The sequence below is a fragment of the Theobroma umbraticum genome, unplaced genomic scaffold (genome assembly GCF_002168275.2).
Source record: "Theobroma umbraticum cultivar Fairchild unplaced genomic scaffold, ASM216827v3 scaffold_51.0, whole genome shotgun sequence".
Classification (NCBI taxonomy): Eukaryota; Viridiplantae; Streptophyta; class Magnoliopsida; order Malvales; family Malvaceae; genus Theobroma; species Theobroma umbraticum.
In genome coordinates, this window is record NW_018397260.1 from 4,942,625 (window position 1) to 4,962,175 (window position 19,551).

Here is a 19,551-nt window from a genome sequence, read left to right on the forward strand (position 1 = left end):
TTTGCAGTATGGAATCTTGAAAGAATCTTTGCATTAAATTTTTCTTGGAGAGTTTACGGTAGACGTGAGCAAATGGGGTATTATGTGGGTCGTTAAGCGACAACTATTTATTTGATGTCTGTGGCATTTCCTTCCTGGTTTGTCTTTGGCATGAGGCTAGTGGATTTTCTTTTACCCTGTTCATTACACTTGTCATTAACCAATAAGGGGAAATTCTGAACAAAATAATTGAATCTGGAAGTGCAATGTTTGGCTAACACTGACTGGCCACAGCTGCAAACTTGGTTTAATTCTGTGTTTAACGATGAAGCTGGCATGATTTGATCATGGAGACTACTTTGGAAAAGGTTTAATTCGTTATATATTCGTCTATATATCCCGATGCAATAAAATTTCATTATATTATATAACTTAAGAGGAAGATGTATTAATTTATGATTACTTCAATTTATATATGAATATAATGTTTAAAATTGAATCAATGAATACTTTTCATATCAAGAGGGACAAATTTGTTCACAAAGAATGTACCAACAATCAAATTAATATGTACCAAAAAGAAAACAATCTAATTAATAATCAATAACAACTCTTGTTGAGGAACAATATACCATCCTTGACAAGTCCATCAATCAATTTATTTACAATTCGAGAAATATATTTTATTTTTTAATTGTATGTTCAATTGAAATTTAAAAAATTCAATGTATAAGATAAAATTTCTCAACCTCTGAAAAGAAGATTAAGGGTTTAACACCCATTCCACCATTTCACTTAGGCGTATCCAAAGAAGAATTATTTCAACACCTTGCCCTTGTTTTCAATTTTTTTTTCTTTAAAGATGACATTATTTAATCAATTTGGTTTTGGTATATATAGAGAACCATTAAATTTTGGATTATGGTTTGTTTTGCTCTTATAAAATTCACTATTCTTGTTTTGAAATTTCTAAATTGAAATTTCAAATTCTAACTGCTTAAGTATCTTGTCAGACATGGTTTTTTTTTTTCTTTTTTGAAAGTTGATGTCATATTTATTCCTAAATTTAATCTCAAATTTTTAACCAAAATGAGATTTGATGAATCTCAGGTGCATAATAAACTCACAAATTAATTTTAATCAAGTTGGTAATTGGTACTTCCATTTTCGAATCATATTTTAAGAGAATCTCATGTCATCAAGCACACAGGTTTCTTCAAATATAGCTTTCTTTTAATTTAAAGTATTAATATTCTACCGCCCTATCGTAGGTTTCTTTTAATTAGCTTAAAATTTTTTCCCTTTCGAACACGTTATCAGAACCGAACCAAGTTTTCCCAAAGTCCTATGTAAGACTATAGTTCCATAATTCCATATATGTTGCTGGGATTGATGAATTGGCCATAGTTGGAATTCTATGTTCAACAGATTTACATTGTAGTTTGTAGCGGTATTACGTTGGATAACTTGAAGAGCACGGGTTGGAGGAAGTGGTCCTTTATACTTTAATATATGCAAAAAAGAAAGACAACGCTGGAAAGCAGGCAGGACAAGATTAGGAATTTCCCCAAAGAATATTACTGTATGTTTGTATACCTTTGCCCAATTGCCTCCTGGAACACCGGAATTCACCTGCAAGAAAATGAATTTTAGGACCGCCCAGGTTGACAATTTGGATTCGAGAAATCCCACCCCTCAACCATATCCAAAAAATATTTTACCACTCTTTATTGCCGGAGATCGTACTGCTGACGATTTCTTTAACTACTGGCAGTAATAAATTAAATTGCACCGACATATGCATGGAGCAGGTTGAATTAGTGACTTAAAATATACAAAGATAAGTTTCGGTCACAGTCGTCGGGGAAGAGGGGCGACCATTTAAGAAAAGTAATTGAAAGGAGAAAAAGCACACTGAAAGAGTCTGCCCATCATCTGGAATTCATAGTTTTGAAGTGTTGGATCGCATGCCCATTCTGTTCGAGCCTAAGCCCAAGATAAATATTGTTGGGTTTTAGGAAGGCAAGCCACTTCCATGTATTTCTGTAATGGATCTTTCTTTCACTAGAGTCCCATTGAACAGGCCGAAATTGTCTTACCCCGTGTAACTCAGAGAGCCCTTCTTTTTTGTTTTAATTATAGGTTAGTCCAAGCACAAAAATGATGACACCACAATCAATTAAGAGCACTAGATATTATCTCTCTATTTACAATTTATATTATCTTTAATTAAGAACACGAATAATGAAAAAATATATATGGTATATACCCATCATCATCGACAAACAAAGCACATATATATGAAGTTCATAGAGACCTTGATTAATTAGGTATAACTTGATCCAAATTGAAACACTTCCTCTCCATAAAAATGTTAACGACCATCGGAGGCAAGTCCCCCTGCATTGTGTTAATGGGGTATTGGATGGTTGCTGATATTTTTCTTTCCTGGTTTTTGTGGTCTCATCTGCTGGTTTTGTGCAGGCTGTCTTTATGTGCTTGCATCTGGTTATTGTGCAGGCAGCCTTTCTACTGATCCTTGGAGGCTAGGGAACCTCGTTGGTTCAGCTCAAATGGCGTGGTTGGCTGTAAAAGGAAGTGTGTTTTCCAGCCTCTTCCGGTTCGGCATTGTACAGGGGAGTTTTTGCTCTGTGCCTTTGTTTGGGTATTCTTCTGTCTTGTGAATGTGGTCTGTCATGTATATAGTCCCCATCTCTTTGTCGAGGTTTTCCCTGATGGAATGGAGAACGTTGAGCTAACCTTTTGGATGTAGGGGGGTTGTATATTTTTGTTTTTTGGGGATATCAGAGGTTTTTGTGTACAGCAGGTTCCCTTTTTGTTCTGCTGCAGGTTTTATTTTAAGGAGGCAGTGGTTTTGACCATTTGAATATAATCCAATTCAGCGTTTCCAAAAAAACAAAAAAAAACGGCTAGGAACCTCTCTGACCATTACAGGGCAGCATGAAATTAGACAGTGACCAGATAACAAACGGGACCGTCCCGCCTCAAATTGAAGCAACTAGGCTTGTTCGGTGAGTCCAAAATCCAAGCTCATGACGAGCATTCACTTAAATACGTAATTATTGGCTTATAAATTTCGGCTGGTCGGAAACAAAGTAATTTATTCACTACTGAAAATTATATGAATGTATAAAACAAGACAGCTGATTCTTATGCTGAAGCGCATTTGCACAAGTATATTCCTGGGAAGATGTTGACAGCTTGGAAACATTAGCCAACGGACTCCCGTCCCTGGTACTACCTTAGGATTATCCAAAATCACTTTCGCAAAGTCGGCCTGTTTCATTGGCAATAAATATATATAAATATATGTCATATTGGAATTAGGGTTTTTGGACAATAAGGAAATTTGACTTTGCCAAAGTTTTGGGTCCTCAAATGAACATGACATGAGGATTGGTGCATGCATTGGTTAAAAAGTGGGACTCCTAAAGGCTGAAAACCACCAAAAAAATTTCCCCATTGACCAACAAACCTCAAACACTAAGGAAGCAATGCAAGGAACCAAACGAACTAAACCGTTTAAATCAACCATTGAATTAATCCCTTTCAAATCTATGACCCCTTCCCTCTCTATAAATCCTTCAATCTCTCCTCTCTCCCACCCATTTTTAACCATCTCCCTTTACCTCTCTCTCACATCTAACCACAACCCTTGTTTTCAGGCTTCTCTTGTCCATGCATTGACAATATATAGGCTTCTCTTAGATTTTCTTGTTCTAAAAATAATAAAAAGTAGGGTCTTTTGATTCCAAAGTTTTCAAAACTTCCCTTTTTAATTAGCATAGAATATTTAGGTGACACAGATCGAGATGGGGCGTGTTAAACTGGAGATTAAGAGAATAGAAAACAACACCAATCGCCAGGTTACATTTTCAAAGCGTAGGAATGGGCTTATTAAGAAGGCTTATGAACTTTCCATCCTTTGTGACATTGATATTGCTCTTATCATGTTCTCTCCATCAGGCCGACTAAGCCATTTTTCTGGCAGGAGAAGGTGCAAACACAGCAGCCTTTTAATTTACCCAGATTACTTCCTGCCTTTGCAATGCTCAATTCTTCTCGTTCTTTATATATATATATATATACACACACACTACTATGACTATGGGCTATTTTCTTTAGCATTCATTCATTCCTTTTTGTTATTAGATGGTGGCTAGCTTACCGTTTCTTCCTGTCTAATACCTCAAATTTTTGCTTATTTAATCTTACCATATTTCACTAGATTTTCTTGAAAATGATAACTCTTCAAGAACGCAATGATTTCCAAACCTTTATATTGTTTAAGAATACTAATATTATCAAGTAATTTCGACAAACTTTTGTGATTTATAAGTTATTTTCGTAAATTGTTGTGAAGATATATATACAAAACATACTGCAACAAATACTACCTCTTTGGAATTGCTTGCAGTTTTCAATTATCTCCATGAAAATCTCTACGAGTACTGCTCAATCCAGAGTTATAATTAATTAGCAGACAAAATCACCTACATTTATTATTGTAATTAACAATTAGTATTAAAAATAATCCCAGTCCAACTTAATCCTTCGTGCGTGCGAGAAAGAATTCATGCATGCCGATGCCCTTAACTCTATTAGTTAGCCCTGTTTTCACAAACTTTTAACAGTAAACCTGCAGACAAGGACCTTGGACTGCACCGTTGAACACATTCCGTTCTCAATAATAATAGGATAAAAACTAGCCTGTTGCTTTTATCTTTCGTGTTTTCCATTTTTCAAATTTGTTGGACTGTAAGCATGTCGACTTGTTAAGTCTTTAACCTTTTTCTTTTCTTGTCAAAACCAGGATTGAGGATGTCTTTACGCGTTACATTAATCTCCCTGACCAAGAAAGAGAACAGTATGCTCTTAAGCAATTTTATGCTATAACTAATTATTCTGCAAGGTTATATGTTGATTTGGTAACATAATCCCCATTACTTTTTATCTGTTGCAGTGCTCTGATTTTCCCCGACCAAATCAGACATCCGTATGTTCTCTTAAACCCTTTTTTTTTCCTTTTTAATTTTTCGTTAAAACCTGTCATTCCCTCCTTCAATCTTTTGCTGTAGTTAATGTTCTATCTAGAGATTTACTTTTTTATATTTCTGTTGCAGTGACATCCAAAACAAAGAGGTAAGAAAGTGACTCACCTTTTACTACGTGAAAATTCATGGAGAAGATACCTGTTACATGAAAATGAGTATAATTTTGAGAATGGCTTGTCATCAAACTTCGGAATTTGTGTTTTATGCAGTACTTGCTTAGGATTCTCCAGCAGCTAAGAAGTGAAAATGATATTGCTCTACAACTTGCCAAGTTTGTCTGCCTTTTATCTCTATCTTTGAGTTGATTTCCAGTAATTTTAAATTCATTTGTATGATTAGTTTAATCAAATGATCTAATAAAGAAAAGTTTTTGTCTCTTTTGTCAATGGATTTGTGCCCCAAAACAGCCCTGCATCTTTTAGCTCTGATTTTGAGGTATTATAAACATTCTCAGTCTCTTACAACCTTAATGTGTTTTTCTTCTATGGTTTATTAGTTTTGTTAATGTTTTTCATTACAGGTAATCCAACAAGAAATTGTAAGGTTACAGCCACAGCTTCAAATGGCAGAGGAACAGCTAAGGTACTTAAGATCAGAAAACACCTACAACGAAAAGTAAGACAGAAGAATACATATAAATTTTGGGCTAAGTGAGTTGCTGGTTCTTGAAATACAGGGCATATGAACCTGACCTTCTCAGGCTCACGTCCATGGGGGAGCTTGAATCCTGTGAGAAACATCTTGTTGACACATTAGCAAATATTGTGCAAAGAAAGGTTGGAATTTCCCTTATAAATAATTATAGTTATATTTTTTACCTTCTGTAAAATTTTCTCCTTTCCAATTTTTATGTGAAATCCCCGTACCTTTTGGTTTACAGGAATATTTATTGAGCAACCATTTATCTTCTTATCATCCATCTCCTATACAGGTAATGTTACTCACCAGTAAAACAAATGAAAACTCTGGGTAACTTACAAATTTAGATTTGAAATCAACATTGGTGAAGTTATGAATTTCATTGGATTGACAGCAAGGGCTGCCTCCATCTTTCGACAATGAGGTTGTCAACTGGCTACCTGATGGTGGTCAGAACCAATCCCAAATCTTTGATGCTTCATCAGCTTTAAATCAACTCAGGTAAAGTGCATTTTTCATAGGCTTAGTACCATATGGTTAGACTTTCTTTACTTCAATTGCCCAATCTTTTCTGGCAAAATGAATCATGTAAAAATAAATACAAAAACAAAACCATAAACTAATAGTTGAATTTGATATTCCCCTTCCAAAAGAAAAAAGGAAAAAAGAAGGAAAGAACCCATGTCCGAATTATATGTTTTATGGTGTGATTAGTTTAATGAATGAGAACTTACCAAATTTCAAAAAGTTATTGGAGTTTATGATTTAGCTTTCTCTCTCAACACATGTGACTCTATACTGTTGGATCTGCAAATCCTCTTTACCTGCTCCAGTAAAACAAGTCCAGCCTAGAAGAACATCACACTTTAATTTTCATTTTAGCTAAGTAAGAAGAACAGATAACTTGGAATAATAAAATTAAAAGAAAAAAAAAACAACAAGAGAAAGAAACAGAGAAAAAAAAGAGAGGAAAGACTGATAGAGAGTGGTAGAAATTTCTGTGTCATAAATTGAGAGCTTAATTAGTGGTTTATGCGGCTTGGCTATGCAAATTATTCCAAGCCATTGAGCAAGAGATAGAGAGACAGAGGAGACGATGAGGGAAGGTTCTTGTTCAATCATAAGAACAGAGAAAAAGTGAGGGATGGTAGTAGTACAGTATTCTGTTTTCGTTTTGAGTCCTTGGTTACCTTTCACCACCTTTCGCTTATTCACTGTGTAAATTTGGGATAAAGCTTAGCACCCTGTAGTGGATACAGCTACTAATTTTGGACACAAGCTGCTAAGATGATATCAAATTAGTGAGTTCGGGTTTTATACAATCATTTCTTATTCACATGTCTAATTTATATATGACAAGTTCAATTAATTATATAATAAATTAGTTTATAAAATCTATGTATCTAATTCATTAATTATGTTTAAATGAATTAATTGTATCATGTTTATATACGTAACTTTTTATATAATTTAAATCTCGTAGTTATTTTTAAAACTTTTGATATGATTAATATTTGTGTCAATCCATTTATCTTTTATAATCTTATTTTTACACAAAACAATTATAATTCTTTTCCAAGGATTTATAAAAGAATCTTTAAAATTTATAGGGATCTTTCGTCTACTGTTTACGATCCATTGTTGCAAGGAAGCATTTCAAATCCAAATGGCGAAGATTTCCAACCCTGGCCTCAGCCTTTTGTTTCTACACCAACCTTATATTCCCATGTCCAGGTTCCTTCTAATTAATCACGAAAAATTTTCATTTAAGTTTACAAAGGAATAAATCTCTTAGACAAAGTAATACAGATACGAAAAGCTTCTTAATATCATCTAATTATGTTAAAATTAAGCAGCATGGAATGGTGGGTCCGGAAATGACAGAAATGATGGCAAACGAGCAGATGGAGATCCCAGGGAACAACAGTTCACATGGTCAGGCAGCAGAAAATGGAGGGTCAAATTATGAGAACAGAGTTCCACAACTCAATGGGCAATGACGCAAACCCTTGGCTCCATGCCCTCGATGAGCTAAAACAACTGCACCTCAATTCTCAATTCCTGTTGTAATACTCTAAACCTGGGCCAAGCTTCCTCCACATAGATGCATGCTTTGTAATGCAAATGTCCCATTGCACAGTCATTTTCATCTTTAAAAAAATTTATTCTGCATATTGCCTTTCTAGATAATTAAAAAATAATAATTGCATATTTTGCTATCTTTTTGGTCTTTATAACTGAGGTAAATTTGGATAATTGCTATCCTTCGATGGTAGCTTTGTTCCTTTGACCCATGGGTTGGGGTACAAGTTGCCCACCCATGCTTATTTGGGCCAGGCTTGAGCAGTGATTTATTATTCCATTCTTAGCCCAATTCAGCTCCATATATTACTTCCACTATAATAAGAATAATAATACTAATAATATTTTGTTTAACTATAAATTAATTTTGGAACGTTTAAGTATCATAAAATTTTTTCCCCCATGTGAGTTTGAGCAATTTTTTTTATAATTTTTTAATTCTGGTTTAAGGCATCCCACCAAATATATACCTTTATCCCAAAGTTTACCTACATCTTAACATTTTATTCATCATTCGTTTTGGTTTACTAGTGATGTTTCATATACGAAAGAAAAAAAAAAAAACTAAGTTAAGCCAAATTGATTTTTTTATATTGATTACTAACACAATTTCACGAGAAAGGTTCGTTTGCAATTTTGTATTTAATTTCTCTCCTAGTTGATTGTAATTGGTCCCTCTCGACTACTAGGTATAGTTTGTCTCACTTGAAAACATATTGTGATTTTCTTTTATACTCGTGAAACATATCAAGTTAAATTTTTTGAAAGATAAGATGAATTTATTATTAATGATAGAAAAAATAAATACAAAGAATCTAATAAACAGGGTAACGGTCATGAGTAACGGATAACGAATAACGATATGCAAATACCTTATTAATGATTGAGAAAGTAAATACATAGAATTTGATAAACGAATAACAGATAACGAGTAACAGATAACGAGTAACAGGTAACGATACCTAAATTTGTTGTCTTGTTTTTATTCTTTCTAATCATTGGGAGTTGTATTGGCTACTCTTAAGTTTTTTTTTTCTCTAGAAGGGACTTGTTTTGGTATCTTTATATCTAGTGAAATAAATATTTATGTTAGTTTTTTTTTTAAAAAAAAACTAAATAAATTAAACAACTTTAAATAATATAAACTCAACTGAAACTAATCAAAATGACCTTAAACAATACAAAGATTATAATTTTCAACAAAGATTAATGTCGGATTTATTAATAAAAAGTTGTGATTAAAGAGTTACAAATAATTACTTTATTAAAGTATGACTTTTTAATAATTGTATTATACTTGAACATTTGACTCATTAGTTGATGTATAATCCTCTAACTAAAAGAGCAGGGTTTGAAATTATATCATGAAAGGAAACAACTATTGGAAGAGTTATATTATAAAAATAAATAAATCCTTTCATACAATTTGAGGAGTTATATTATAAAAGAAAACAAATCTTTTTTTTTTTCATTGGAAGACATATACGTTGGCTTATTGCTGTTTTCACAATTCTGATTAGTGTGTTAATATCTTGAAGATTGAGAAAATACTTTAAAAAAATATTAATTCACGTCTTTAAAGTTATACTCTTTTTTTTTTTTCAAAATTTCTTGTTTCTTCTCAAATATTTTTAACATAATAGAGCTCCATGGTAAAAGATTTCGAAGGATAGGCTGCTTTATCCTTCATAATCTTCACGCTCTAACTCAACCAAGATAGTAACTATCTCTTCATCAACTTCAAAAGATAAACTCAACAGTCTAGGTACCAATGTCGAAAACCTAAAGGGCTCCGTTTCTCAATTAAGTATTTCGATGATAAATATCGAGTTAATTTTATTAAGTAACATACCTTCTTTGATCTAAAAATTTCAATTTAAAATCTGTAAATTAAAATTTTAAATTTTAATTAGTGAGTCATTTCCGTAAGAATAAAACTATATTTCTGATTTATCAAACCACAAATACTGTATATCCAAACTTTAGCTGTGCTTATGAACTTAAAAGAATTCAAGTGACGTCGATCCCTTGTCTTTCCTGCAAAAAATAAGACAAGGTTATTGCTTTTCAACAGCACGTGTTCTCAAATGTTCAAACAGGGAAGCCAAATCTGGTTAGATTACATTAGATTTTGGGAGAATCTTCCTTCCAGATTGCTTCTAGCAAAAAAGATGATTAGCAGCTACCTGCAATCTTCCCTTCTAATGTACAAGGCTTAAGAACCTAATAGAGGGTGGTCAAGGGGTCAGTCCATGATTAAATCATATGAAAATAAATAAATTATACTACTTATGCTTGATTTTTAAATGAATTTTTATTTTGGTGTTGTAAAAATGTAGAAATAAATAAGTTGATTTAATTAAATTTTCTATTAAAATGTAGATGGTACTTGTATGTTTGTCTGGTGGTTTTGTCTTTCATGGTTTAACTCTTTCTAATGGCCCATGGTTTTAAGAGATGAGATTTCATGCTCAGAAAATTAATACCATGCATGGACCTGCCTTTTATGGTCTTTGCCTGTTTGGTAAGTTCTCATATTGTCTGACAAAGCAAGAAGCATTTTGCATGAGTGGGATAATAAATAGTGAGCCAATCAGGGGAAGAATAGCGTGGCAAAGCCAGAGAAGAGACTTCAGTTTCGCAACAGAATCCACTGCAGTGTTCATGAGCCTAACCTGACCTTGAATTTGTTCTAAATTTGCGTCTCCTCTCAATCATTTAAAATCCAACCTCTGCATGCAGTAATTCTCTAGCTTTAACTGCATCAAAAAGTTTACATGCAGGTAAAGTCAAACTTTTCACAACTCATCACCTCATCGAAACTGACCTTTTTACAATGCTTAACATGGTGTACATATATATATATAGTGTATAAGAATAAATTATTGCCCAGAGATTAGTGTAAACATGTCATATTTTGTATAAAAAAATAGAATAAAATCCTAATTGTGATTGTCCATGACATAAGTGGAAGTACCTCAGATTAGCTTGATAGAAACGGTGGTAAGACCTACGTTTGTGGACTGAATTGATCATACGGTTATTGCATTCTATATATTTGGAAAAAACAATGAAAGTCAATTTACTGGGAACATTTGACTATTCTATATAGAAATATAAGGCCGGAAGTTTTAATTTCTATATACGACATGATTCTTGATTTTCTTAGTTTTTTCTCGGGAAAAGTAAAATTAATTAGATTAAGACAATTATTTTGCTGGAGGACAGGTTTATTTTTTAGGGTTAGAAATAAAAATTGGCTGTTACTTAATATTGAAGGGTATAATTTTACATTTATCCATAAATGTACATAACATTAACAGCACTCTCACACGTTTCAAGAGAATCCGAAACCAATGATTTAACCATCTTTTTAACTTTTGTGACACACACAACAAATTTCCCCTATAAATAATACTTCCAAGTTTTCATTTCAAGGCCACAACAGTAGTGTCTTACATTCCTCCTTTTCCTTCAATAACAACCCATCACCATCTTCATAGGCTTCTCATTTTACCCTTATCTAGCCCCACTGCTTGGCTGGCTTCTACTCTCCTTTTTCAACAAAGGAGACCACGGCACAGCAGGTGAAGGGCCCTTTCCACCTTTTTAACTTTTACACATCAGGCCAAGTCGATTTGTTTTAACCATTATTATGATGCATGTTTATCTCTAATATCTACTTGTTTTTGTTTCGATTTATATTTGTAGAGGGTCTTTTCTAATAAGGCTTTTGTACAGTAGTGTTTTGGTATTGCTATATGTCCTCACCTTTAACTTTTGGTCCAGTTGGGGTTAGATTCTCCCTCACCTTTCCAAGGGAAAAACTACAAGTTCAATCCATATTTATATCCATGTCCATAGCCAACGCAAGGAAAATAATCACTATCCATGTCTATATCCATATTTCTGTCACTTGGATCTATGTACAAGTACATATATCATGTGTGTTAGATTAGATATATACGTGATCGATCAAGGGTAAGATTAGAAAATTTTTTAAATCTTTTTAAATTATCGTTTTTGGAAGTGTATAAATATATGCAGTTATTTATCGTTTTTCATTTACTTTGAAAGAGTTATATTAATATTTTTATTTTTATTATCTTAGATATATTTTTAACGCGTGTCCGACATAAGTAAGATAAAATTGAATGAAGGACTATATATAATCTATGTTTTAGATTGACCGCGTTCATACACATAGATTAGGAGTTGACCTTCCATACCCTTTTTCTTCATAAATTCACTAGTGTAGGACATGGGAATGGTGGGAACCTTTGTTGTCTTCAGGGCAACTAGAATGATTTCTATTAAGCGAGCGTTATCAGACAACATTAAATATGGTCTTGTTTTCTTGTCTATCAAATAGAGATTTAGAAGGAAAGCATAGCTGGACCTGGGATACCTCAGAAGGATTTGAATCCTTCCTGGGCTGAAAGTCAAATTATTCCCTCTTCTGCTGAGATGGCAAATGTAAGAAACTAGTGTTACCCTGGGTCCACCAAAAGAAAAAAAATAATCATGAGCTTGTCATTAAAAAATATCATAATTAAAAAACATTAACTTAATTTTAGAGTTTTACACATACATATATATATATATATATATATATCTAATTTGTATGAGATATATGTAACCCAAACTAAATATTTGTGAATGGAGGGTCAATTGCTAGGATTGATAATTATTTGTAACATAAAAGAAATGGGAAAAATAATAGAAGAAGGAATATTGTAATAAACAGTGTCTAAAAGCCAATTAATGACGTTAAATAAATTCAAGTGGTGGAAAAGCTGAAGTGATAGTAGATTAAGGGTTTGGTTCTACTACAAATCTTACCAGATACTAATATATGATTCAATAAATCACTGTTTTAGGGCCTAATCTGATTTTTTTAAGCCCATATTTACTATAGCTCGTGTCATTTGAAGTTGATTTTCAAATAATGCAGGCATTTTCATTGTGTTTTCTACAGTAATTTCTTTTGCTGGCATAATTTAATTTGCATGATTGATTTGTTTGTTTTGAGCAGAACAAGATGAGGAGTGGTTCAAGAGCAGCTAATTTGGAGATCCAATTGTATGACTTCAGTGAGGTTCAGATAATTGACAACCGCAATATGGCGGAAAAAAATCAGCAGGGTGAGACAGTTGGAAATTTGTCAATGGTAAGAGCTAAATAAGAGGTGAAATTTGCACTTGTTTTGACATATTAAAGATCACCTAATTGTCTTGGTGAACATTTAACTGTAATCACCTCTGTTTATCATTTTAAGCCAACCTTTTTGTAATGTTTACTTTAGGCAATTATGGAGGCAGGACCACCTCGTGGCAGCAGTCCACCTTTGACAAATCAACCAAAGCACAAGCAGAGCCTCTCAGCCTCTGAATTTCCCTCGGAGAATATTGCTCCAAATACTGAAGAAGCACCACAGGAGCAGCAAACACCAGTACATCTCCATTTCCTTCACTCTTGCTTATAATTTCGGTCTTGCCAGGAGAGTTATTATTTGATGAATTTATATTTCATTTATTTCAGTGAACTTGGCTTTGGTTGAAAATTTAAAATAAGTCCCAAGGGCATAATATCCTGGACACATTCTTTCTACATTTACCTTGCATCTCGGTTTGCCTACAATAAAAAATCATGTTCGTCCTACGAAACTTTGTTTGAAATTGAACAGGACGTTGTGGAACTTGCATCGCCACCACGAAGAGGCTATCGATTTCAGCTGGATCAAACGATCGCCAATCCTGACGCTTCCGGCCGACGTGCATTTGTTCGCCCTGACAACTCAAATCCTGTGCATGTTAGTGCTCCCAACTTACATGCATCTATTGATGGAAACATCCTCCTAGCACAGCACTTATTCATTTCGATACCACATTTACAGAGGCATAAAATTAACTATCACAATTCCAATTCATTCTTCTATTATATTGGATATGTTGCACCCTTGTCCTAAGAAAGAAAAAACAAATGGTCATATCTTTTGTAGTAGTAATTATATAGTGCGAGTACATATACACCCTAGATTGCATTAAAAATGAGGCAAATGTTGGGTATTTTCTCTTATATGAACTCTTTTGGCATAATCCATTTTTCAGTGAGAGTAAATCAGGTTTTTATGTAACTTCTTTCAGCCCTCCAATTCTCTGCTAAATACTTCTCATTTGTTTATTAACGTAAAAAGTATCCTATTTTACGATAGGAGCGACTGGAGTTCGTATCATCACCTGGCACTACTGTTGAATCTTTCCTTCATGCAAACTCCAACAAGAACCTCATGCAGCCACCATGTTCAGGGTTTGAAGCCAGTGGTTCTTCACCTGGGGATCATGCAACAGATGCAGATCAAACAGAAACACCCCCCTATAGTCCTCTGATAATGCAGCCAACACATTCATTCCCTTTGGCACTGGTACCTCCAAATTCCATTACAGTTAGATACCAACACTTTATATTATGATTCCTAGTTAATTCATTTCCCCTTACAGATATGATAGGCAGTTTCAGAATTCAGCTTGAAACACATGATGAATAATAACAGACAATTTGTCTCTTATCTTGATCAGGCAGAAAAGATGCCAGAAAATGGAAGTTATTCGGCTCAATCATTTAACTCAGAGCATGAGGTCAATTCCGTTCAAGCAAATCAGCTTAAAGGTCAAATTGGAAGCAGCAGCCTAACTAAGCAATACCAAAGGTATGTTGATGCTATTTTTAATTTTAAAATGTGTAATGAAATGTTATACCCTGTCAAAGAATAAGTCAAGACGCAGGATCTTTTCCTCTTTCCCCCCTTTTTTTTCTTCCTCTTTCAATATACTTGTGTTAAAACAGAACATGTTTCTAACATTGATATAGGCCTCAACGGGCAGAACCACTCAATCGAGGCAAGGCATTGGTTACTGATCAGTTTGAACAAAGCATTCCAAACAATTATTTCAATGACAATCAGCAACCACTTCCTTTCTCAAATTTGTTTCCTCGAAGTCCAGTGAGTGCTAATTGTTTACTGAAGTCAATATCTATCAAATTCACCTCTCACTATAGTGTTTATGCATTTTTTGACTGAGTTGAAGTATGTGATGAGCAGAGTGGGATAGGATTTTTGAATGGCGGATCTACACAATTCAGCCAGCATCTACCTTCTTGGCTCTCTAGTAACGAGAGTCATCTTTATACGCCTCTGGCTCTATTGGGGTATTGAATTGATCTAACGTCAATCTTCTTGCTAGGAAAAAGAATATAAAACTGAATGCATGCATAAGTATAAATGTTCCTACTATTGTTTACTTGGGATTCAGGTCACAAGCTAATAAAATCAAAGCAACTAATAGTTCTGATCCGCAAGGTTACAACTTCGTGCTACCTAGAACTTCTGCACCTTTAAGGTATTTGCTAGATCAAATCAAAATAACTATATACATGCATAATTAATACACTTCAACACATGATATTTAGAACCATATAATGAATTGATTTTTCATATTTCTAAATATAGGCCCCGGCAGTTAAATAATCCGCTACAACTCCTTAATCAAGTCCCAAATATGCCAAATGCAGCTGACCCACTGCTCCAGCAATCTGCCCTGACCAAGCATTCAATGCCCATGCAGCTTATGTATTTGATCTGCCTCTATCTCTTTCTAATATATCTTGCAAAATAGACTTAAGAACATTGTGAGAAGCATCTCTTGTTCTTTATTATTTTCATTGTTTGATTTAGGCCTCAGAATTTCCCCTATCAACATACTCAATTCCCAGTGGCACCTGGACCATATAATTCACAAACTCCTGGCGACATGTTACCGGAATCTTGTATGCCTTTGAGGTACCTCTTGTCTTTCTTTCTAAAATTTGTTGTCAAGGAAGTAAGCATAGAATAAAAAATGATGGATGACTATGGTGCAGTTCATCTTCTCTTGCTGAACTTAGGACCCCAATGCTGCCTTCTTATCTTCAAACCAATCCATTGGAAGTAACAGATTTACAGTATCGTAACTCTCTGCAATCCAAACCCTTCACGCTTTCCAGGTACATTCTATGCTATAAAGATGTCTTATTTGTGTATTTGTCTGTCTTCCTTTTTCTCCCTCGAGTAATATAGTGGTATGAAGTTGCAATAAGTATTTATGATTCAAAGACTTACTACTATTTTTTTTTTTAGTGGGGGATTCAACTTCCAAGATTTAAGTGACCATGGACAGAATCAACTTAACCCAACCAAGCAGATAACTAATCAATTTGGTACACAGTGCTCCAACTCCTTGCTGCAAGAATCTCTGATGCCTTCAGGGTAACCATTTTTCCGTAACTGTTGCTTGTTTTAAGGGTCAAGCTGGCGCTTCTAGAGAATGTTGCTCAAATGGCATATGAAGTCTAATTTTGCACATGTTTCAACTTTAATCATAATTTTCTTTATTTGAAGTTTCAGTTCCTATCAATTAACAGCTCTTCAGCAGGCAAGTAATCAATTCTCAATGATGCCTAGTTTACCAAATTTAGAGAATCATAATTCTGAGCTGCCTGAAAATTCTCTTCTGCCTAGGTAAATTTTGGTTCCTCTCTTCTTTTGGTCAGAGACAAAGTTTAGACCAAAATCCTAAACAATTTCATATTATCTTCACGTTTAAATTGTTTGCAAGCCTTTGTTCTTATCTGAATGCTGTGTTATTACATATATCAAATTGAAGTACGAATGTGCCTGAGATGATTTTTACTAATTACCTTCTTTAAGCTATTTGTATCCTGTCAACCATTGAATACTTGTTACTTGAGGACTAAGTTATGTGATCAAGGAGAAATCAAGCAAGTCTTTGTAGTACCTAATATGATTCCATTTTCATGTGAGAACTATTCTCATTGTGAGTCTCCCAAGCCTTTCTGATAACTGACTTTGAAACTTCCCTTGAGGGAAAATCTGAACCATTGATTAAACAAACTGAATACTTAATAAATTAGCAACTCTTTTGATATGTTTATAAATGAGTTTAAAGTTGAGTAATTTTAAACACTTACAGTTGTTTATCCTGTATTGCTCTTGTTATCTGATATTAGATTTAATTTCATTTATAGGATACCAACTGTGCAACAACAAGGATTGCTGACTCCAACTGTAAGACCAGTTGCTGCATATCCTAGCTCTGGGGCTTCTCTGTCAAGCCCAGTCTTCAACTCATTACTTCAACAAGTAAAAACCTTTCTGGCCAGCAAGATTTCTTGGAAATAATATCCCTTTCCATTAAAAAAATGAATTTTCTGTCACCTTCTTGGCAGGAAAATGCTGGTGCGTCAGCTCCTCATCAGATGGAAACATCACTGAGCAGCTTCAATGAGGTATTCATGTCACCAGCAATAATACAGAAATTAATTTGTTTTCTCTACTTTTGAATTTTGTTTTTAAATTAATTCAGCGAGAAATTCTTGGACGACGAGGCCATGCAAGGGGCAGATTGGAATTGGGAGAATCATCATCTTTCAAGCGGTTCAGGGTATTGACTTCTCCACCTACCCAATTTGGCTTGAAAATTTTCTATATATAAATTTTGAGTAAAAGATTAAAAAAAAAAGGAAATGATTTAAGTAATGTTAAACTCTATTATGTGTTTGGTTTTAAGTTAATCCTTTCTGGCTTTGATCAATCGCAGAGAGAATCCGTTTTGCCACAAGCATCCAGTGCTGGACCAGTGAACATTACTTCTTTATCTCTGCAGAATGAAGCCGCTAGTCCTAATCCTGCCAGCTTTTCTCATCCAAAGTTGTTTGACAGATTTCATTTGCTTTTCCTAAATCCTGAATAAGTTTCTCTACAGTCTGGAATCCTAACTAGAAAGTAACTATGATTTCAGGCAAATTAAAAATTCAGTCTATGATCCAATATATGAGGGGCTTGGGCTGCCAATTGATCCCCATTTGAGGATGTTTGCTAGCCGTAACTTCATGGTAATTGCTTTCTGAACCCAACTAATTACACTAGCCTTAATTTTCTTCCCTAAATATAAAAAATCTAACCTGGCATGACTCTACCAAGGTATCAACATTATTCCATATGTACATTATATTCAAAACCAGACAATATTGTCTGTAAAATTATGCTAAACCTGTTTCTTTATATAATCCCGGAAATAATGAATTACTCCAGAGGATCTGATTATTTACCTTCAATTTTACAGGGATGACATGTCGGGATTGATTAGCGAAGGACTCTGAAGTTCGTTCCTAGGAGTTTGTTATTGATGTCAACTGCAAAATTCTAAGTTTTCTGATGAAACTTCATTAGAAACAAATAGTTATATTCTGGAAGATATTTTGATTAAGTGTGGGAGTTTTATTTGCTTTTTCAACTGAATTTGGATTATCCATGGCCTCCAGAAATTTGATATGGAGTTTTAATTATTGAACATTTCAAACTGGCAATTTAAGTGATATTGTGGATGTTCATAACTTCTTTTTTTTTTTGAAAAGCAGTGAGATTACATTAGAATAGCAGGGTAGATTTACTGTATATTGAGACTGTGAGGCTTAGCGTAGCCTATATGCACTCGGTCAAAAGCTGCAGAGGAACAATCTGGTAGTCCCTTTTCACCTGTTTTCAGACCTGTTCACCCCTCTGAGGTTAGTTTAACCACCCTCCCAAAATGAAACCCCACTATCAGATTAAGCATCAGCAAAACAAAACCCGTACACATACCTTATATACAACCAAATTTACAACAACAATCTCCCTGTCTTACCCCTGACCATTTAGCAAATACCTCCTGACCGATGTTTGAACTTGGCTCTTCTCATAATTCTGGTCCTCTGCTGCTTCATTGACTAACCACAGTAGCTCTACAGGGCGACAGATGCCGGTTTTTGCTAAATTACCTGCAACTTCATTGCCAGAACGTGGGATTTTCCTGATGTTCCAGTTTCCTATTCTGGAGTTCTGACCTTAATTTTCATTATGGTGCTCCTATGTTTCCATGGAACCTCATGAGGATTTTGTATCCATGATACCGCATTGTAGGAATCACTCTCCAAGAGCGCTCCATGTGTATCCACCATCTAGATGCTGCCATTATCTGAAAAGCCTTCCATAGCGAACAGAATCATGATACTTCCTTTCTGGAAATTTAACATTTTTACCATAGTCCAGAAATTTTGAATTTCCAGATATTCAGAGATGAGGATGACAACAAAATTAAAATCACACTGACCCTGTCAATAGATAACCAAAACCTGTCAGGACAAAGCTTAAGCGTGACTAGCGTGTCAGCTCTCCCCAAAATCTGCAAGCCCCAAAACGAGAGTTTTAACTGATGGAGGGACAGAGTTTGGTACATTGCAGACAAGAAACTCTTGGCATCATTTGCATTCCCACGTTGTTCAGAAACGTAACGCTGGGCCTCTTTTGTTAACTCGATAACATTTAACAAGAGCAAAGAAACAAGGATCAATGGGTTTCATAGCATTGGCAGCAAGGGAAATATGATTTAAGTACACTCACTACAAGAAATTTGACAACTAACAAGATAACTCTCGCAATAACTATCATAAGGCCGAAAATTTTTTACTTCAATTATGATAAGAGTAAACAGTCTAAATTTCACAACATATATAGGCAACATACGATTGCTTCAAACAGTGTGTATTTATCCCAATTTTCTGCAATATCTTGCAGCAATTCAAATTTTATTGCCAAAATCTTTTACTAGCAAAATATTACTTTTGCTAGAAACAATTTTTACTACAATCAGATATTAAATCATTGATTGTTGTGCATTGT

General features: G+C 34.3%; 1 protein-coding gene across 1 annotated transcript; it reads left to right on the forward strand.

Moving 5' to 3' along the window:
* Nucleotides 1–3,812: 3,812 nt before the first annotated feature.
* LOC110416961 (agamous-like MADS-box protein AGL104) lies at nucleotides 3,813–7,818 on the forward strand. Its single transcript, XM_021429116.1, has 12 exons — nucleotides 3,813–3,997; nucleotides 4,814–4,867; nucleotides 4,964–4,996; nucleotides 5,124–5,142; nucleotides 5,264–5,325; nucleotides 5,462–5,489; nucleotides 5,575–5,636; nucleotides 5,731–5,830; nucleotides 5,935–5,985; nucleotides 6,088–6,194; nucleotides 7,304–7,427; nucleotides 7,550–7,818. The coding sequence occupies exons 1-12, from the start codon at nucleotides 3,813–3,815 to the stop codon at nucleotides 7,691–7,693; spliced, it is 969 nt and encodes a 322-aa protein (XP_021284791.1). The 3' UTR covers nucleotides 7,694–7,818.
* The last annotated feature ends 11,733 nt before the right edge of the window (nucleotides 7,819–19,551 follow it).